At 33.5% G+C, this 6000-nt stretch overlaps 1 protein-coding gene across 1 annotated transcript in view; it reads right to left on the bottom strand.

The window, feature by feature from the left end:
* Positions 1-6000, bottom strand: part of NCOA1 (nuclear receptor coactivator 1) — a 269372-nt gene that overhangs the window by 51736 nt on the left and 211636 nt on the right. The window contains exons 14-15 of the mRNA XM_024118606.3: positions 3071-3188; positions 1626-1794 (exon numbers count right to left, since the gene is read on the bottom strand). Coding sequence (XP_023974374.1) covers positions 1626-1794; positions 3071-3188 — 287 coding nt within the window. The remainder of the gene's footprint in view (positions 1-1625; positions 1795-3070; positions 3189-6000) is intronic.

Here is a 6000-nt window from a genome sequence, read left to right as displayed (position 1 = left end):
ATGTAAGAGTATGAAATTAGAACACTCCCTAATACCATACACAAAAATAAACTCAAAATGGGTTAAAGATCTAAATGTAAGTCCAGACACTATCAAACTCTTAGAGGAAAACATAGGCAGAACACTCTATGACATAAATCACAGCAAGATCCTTTTTGACCCATCTCCTAGAGAAATGGAAATAAAAACAAAAATAAACAAATGGGACCTAATGAAACTTAAAAGCTTTTGCACAGCAAAGGATACCATAAACAAGACCAAAAGACAACCCTCAGAATGGGAGAAAATATTTGCAAATGAAGCAACTGACAAAGGATTAATATCCAAAATTTATAAGCAACTCTTGCAGCTCAATAACAAAAAAAACATACTACCCAATCCAAAAATGGGCAGAAGAACTAAATAGACATTTCTCCAAAGAAGATATACAGATTGCCAACAAACACATGAAAGAATGCTCAACATCATTTATCATTAGCGAAATGCAAATCAAAACTACAATGAGATTATCTCACACCGGTCAGAATGGCCATCATCAAAAAATCTACAAACAATAAATGCTGGAGAGGGTGTGGAGAAAAGGGAACCCTCTTGCACTGTTGGTGGGAATGTAGCCAGGACATGGAAGCAACCTAAGTGTCCATCAACAGATGAATGGATAAAGAAGATATGGCACATATATACAATGGAATATTACTCAGCCATAAAAAGGAACGAAACTGAGTTATTTGTAGGGAGGTGGATGGACCTAGAGTTTGTCATACAGAGTGAAGTAAGTCAGAAAGAGAAAAACAAATACCGTATGCTAATACATATATATGGAATCTAAAAAAAAGAGAAAATGGTCAGAAGAAACTACGGGCAAGACCGGAATAAAGATGCAGACCTACTAGAGAATGGACTTGAGGATACGGGGAGGGGGAAGGGTAACCTGGGACAAAGTGAGAGAGTGGCGTGGACATATATACACTACCAAACGTAAAAGAGATAGCTAGAGTGGGAAGCAGCAGCATAGCACAGGGAGATCAGCTCGGTGCTTTGTGACCACCTAGAGGGGTGGGATAGGGAGGGTAGGAGGGAGGGAGATGCAAGAGGGAAGACATATGGGGACATTTGTATATGTATAACTGATTCACTTTGTTATAAAGCAGAAACTGACACACCATTGTAAAGCAATTATACTCTAATAAAGATGTTAAAAAAAAAATAATGGTCATGATGCACTAAAGTGATCTTTTAACTACAAAGTCTGAAAAACACTAACCTGGAAGTTGGAATGTCATGGAACATAGGTTGAAGTGTAGCATGAATGAAGGACAAATTAAGTCCTAAAATAAGAAGTGATGATATAAAATATGGATTCTTTTCTAGGGGGAGCTTCTAAGATTATGTTCCATAGTAAAAGGCTAAAACTCTCTAATTCTAATTATTTCTAATTCTAATTATTAAGATATTTTTGTTTAAAAAGCCCATTATTTAACTATTATATATTTTGATAACTTTCACAAGGGTAAATTATAAAACAGGTAAAACACAGTGAGAGTAATACGAAAAAGTCTTGCTTAAAAATAATTTTCTAGCTTTCAGGGCTCCATCATTTAAATAATGCCAACTTTAGTAAATACCTGAACAAGTTTGTCAATTCCCAGAGCTCTGTCTAGTTCAGCTAGCTCAGTTTCATCTTTGCCACTGAGGAAGGATACCAGCTGTTCAAGAAGAGCCTTCTCATCATTTCTTCCTTCGACTGTTGTTGGTGGACAGAGAAGCTCATCTAACTGTGAACTAATGCACTGGCTGCAGAATCAAAAGATAAGAAAGTTTAAGACTGATATAGCAAGTAAGTATTCAACCTTAAGAATGCAAATATACACACACACACACACACACACACACATATATATGCAAATGTAGTTCTAGGAAATTCTCTGTTGAGATGCTTTTTTAACCAATTCTTATGCAATGAAATTTTCTATACTTAATGGGCAAAAATTTATGAATGTTTGGTATGTAGCTTGAATATATTTTTCATTATTTTGTCAATCATTGAATTTTATTTGCATAGTCTTCATGTTAGCTTACAGAAATAGCCTGAAAAATTAACCAAACATAGTTAAGAGAAAATAAGTTTTAACAGAAGTAAAAAATAAAAATCAACCAAAAACTCAGAAAAAAATCATTTAGTCTATATCAAGATTTATACAATTTATTCTATGGGTGCCATTAATTATTGATAATTGAACCATAATCAAAACAGTACACATTATATTACTTAACTTTCAAAGATGATCAAATTATATTGATAACATGATATGATTATCATTTACAAAAGAAATCAAACTGTAAAAATGCAACATGCTCAGTGTTAAGCAATAAATTGTTGATTACATGTAGGAAATATGTAGTCTAATCCAAACTGATACCAACTGATGCATAAAACTTAGAAATACATAGAAGATAATACTAGTACTAATACTACTTGTATAATAATACAATTATAAGGATTCTTCTTTTGGGAAGGTAAATGGGACTATAGTTCACAGTTAAGTCTCCACACTCAATATTACCTACTCATCCTTTGGTTGCTATATATGAGATATAGTCTATGTGTTGGAATGGAGCTACCTGTGTGGATTAAGAAATTAAATTCCAATTAAGACGGGACATTGAGTAGATGTGGAAAGTACCTTCCCTTCTTATCCACTCTTGCTCCAAACAAAGAGAAAAGCTGGACAAAATAAAGGGCAACATAGTTGTTGTGCTGAGGCCAATTCATCCACAGGTCCCAGGAATTTTATGGTAATCAATCAAAGAAAAGTAAGAGATGAAAAATAAAACAACAGCTGCATACTATATCAGCCTCCTGATAATTACAATGTACACTAGCCTTGCAGTCATGCAATAAATAAATCTGTTTGATTCGGTGTCCTCCTCCATCCTTTTCATTAAACCTTCACTTCTATTAATATCTCACAAATTACCAATACAGACTGGAATCTAGTTTGGGAAAAGTAGTTCTTTGCTGTAGAAGCTGGTATCTGATACTTCATAATATACAAAATGCATTACTCACTCCTCTGGCTTATTCTGATTTACAGCTGTCACTGTGTTATTTGTCCATGGAACCTGATCACCACTTCCTGGTTGTCCAAACTGGTTATCAATTGCTTCCAATTCCAGCTCAGGTAATCCTGGTTAAAGAAGAAAAGGTAAGAAGTCAGGACATATTACAATGGAAGATAAGACGATAATACTTTTAAGAAGTTACATATTGTACAGTAGAGTGAGATTTCCCCTATAAAATACCACCTCAGTGATACAAAAGTCACTTATTCAGAAACTTAAATTATCTAGAATGTGACCACATAGTAAGTAAATGAGAAAGTGAGAAAAGGAAGTCCGATGTTAAAAGTTTTTATATATTACCATAAGAGAATCACTTAGGACTTTGTCTGAAATTATTTATTTTAAAGACAATCATAACAATTTGGTTAACTGCTTATTCAGTCTACACCATATTAGAATATGCTATAAGTAGGGACAATGTTACTGTCATAAAATGAGAGCCGCAAGTAAAAGATAAAATATGTTCTATAAAAGGCAGGAACAGAAACTAAAGGGCACTGCAGTCTGGGGACAAAACTCTACAGTTGTTAACTGAGACTATAGCTGTACAATAACAGTATAACTAATTGATGTCTATAATGATGAATGAAAAAAGGGGTTGAATTATGTCTTGTAATAGAAGAAAATAGTTTGTGCACTTTAGAACGTTTTTGTGTGGGCAATTTTTTTGGTTTATTTCTGTACTATTTATTGTAGGAAAGAACTGTAAATAACCTAAATACCAGAAATTTGCTGATTGATTAATGAATTATGGTACAGATATTTATAACATGCTGATAAATGAAAAAGAAAAAAAGTATAATCCAAGACATTATGTTCAGGATGATTCTGTTTTTATAAGCTATTTCATATATATTAATAGAAAAAATGCTCGTAGGCTATATACCCTTGGTAGATTTTAGGTTGTGAGATTAAGGATTACTTTATTTTCTTTTAGTGTTTCTCATGGTTATTTGTTATCTCTAAAGAGAACAAAATTCATATGTTGAAGCCTTAACCTCTAGTACTTCAGAATATGACTGTATTTGGGGACAGGGCTTTGAGTGAAGTGACTAAGTTGAAACAGAGTCGTTAGGGTGGGCTCTAATTTAATATGACTGGTGTTCTTAAAAGAAGAGGTGATTAGGACACAGACAACACAGACAGAGGGACGGCCAAGAGGACATAGTAAGAAGGAAGCCATCTGCAAGCTAGTGAGAGAGGCCTCAGAAGACACCAAACCTGCTAACCCCTTAACCTTGGACTTCAAGCCTTCAGATTGTGAGAAAATAAATTTCTGGCAATAAAATACCAGTGGTCTGTGGTATTTTATTATTATGGCAGCCCTAGCAAACTAAAAACAAAAACTAAGAAAGCCTTGGTGGCTTAAGAAAAAACATAATTAGGTAGAATTCCTCATTCTAATGAATGAAGAATAAGTAGATTTAAGGATGCTCCCCAAATTTATTTAATGCTGGATACTGATCATTATTAACTACACAAAACATGTTAGGCTCACTTTTATGTGAAATATACTCAATATTTAGTATGAATGAAATATAGGAGTCCATATAAAAGCACATTCACTTCTACATGCAAAGAATTATAGCCTGCAATTAAACTTGTCTTCTTTATCATGACAAATGATAGAGAAATCAAATTCTAAAGGGTTCTGGGGGAAAAAAAAAAACAAAGCAAACAAAAAAATACCAAACAACAACAATAAACGGTGACAGGAAAGTCATCACTTAATTCCTCTCATTACTTCAGTCAGGATGTTGGTCAAAGATTATCTAAAGCTGTCTCATTGCTCTGCTCCACACATTAATTTTTCAATCTTATTCCATTTTAGAAATCTAACCTAAACAAAATAATTATATTTAAGAGTCAAAGAAAATTTACATGGCTGTCTACCATCAATACTTAGTATTACAGGATAGTTTATTTGACTCAGTAATAGGACACAGTATCTCATTTTAGTAGTCTTGATGGGAAAAAAGGTTAAGAAAACAAGTTGGATAAAATATTTTCAAAATAAAGTAAGATTCACGTGCTAAATTTGGTGAAAAGGGGGGGAAAATACAAAGAAATCGATCACTGATTCAATTAAAAGCTTTGTTTGCATAGGCTGTATGCTTAAAAGAAGTTGGTTTTTATTCTAAAAGTCACTTCAACCTTTTAGGACTTCCTTTAGAAACTCACTTACATAAAAAAACGCGAGGATTTGCTGGAATGTTTTACGAAATACACACTTTATCTCTCTTTGTCCAGGGAATAAACCTACTATTTTTGGTCATGTTTGTGTCTCTATTGCAAACATGAGTAAGTATGTATATATGTTACACAAGACAGGCATAGTAATTTTTAAAGGGACGCATTACTGCATTTACTAGTCTCTGTTGGAGAGAGGCAGCTGAAGCGGGGGTAGGAAACAAGCTCTTAGCGATTCCCGATCAAGCTATTAATGCTTTTTTTTTTTTAATCATCTGAACAAAGGGCTCAACATCATATTTTCTCCATTTTAAACATGGTTAAAAGAAAACTTTATATCCCCATGAGCCACAGTGATTCCAGCTTAAAAAACCTTATATTATTAAAAAATTTAAAAACTTCTGCAAACAAAGTAGAAAGCATTGTCTAATCAAGAGAGTGGCTTTTGCATACTTTACTCCACTAAGAGTTGATTCAGCATCTAGTGATTGTGATGTTCACAGTTAATTTTCTTCAGCTGTTGGTAAAGAGACTTCTGGTTCAGTTTTGTGTTACGTTTGGCTGTTAACTACGCACAGCAGTTACAATGTTTTATTTGACTAATTACTATACAAAAGAACTATAAATCAATAAGATAAAAACTGAATAGCCCAATAGATATATGGTCAGAGAATATAAACAGGTCAC

The sequence above is a fragment of the Physeter macrocephalus genome, chromosome 12 (assembly GCF_002837175.3).
Source record: "Physeter macrocephalus isolate SW-GA chromosome 12, ASM283717v5, whole genome shotgun sequence".
Classification (NCBI taxonomy): domain Eukaryota; kingdom Metazoa; phylum Chordata; class Mammalia; order Artiodactyla; family Physeteridae; genus Physeter; species Physeter macrocephalus.
This window is presented reverse-complemented; position numbering and strand designations above follow the sequence as displayed.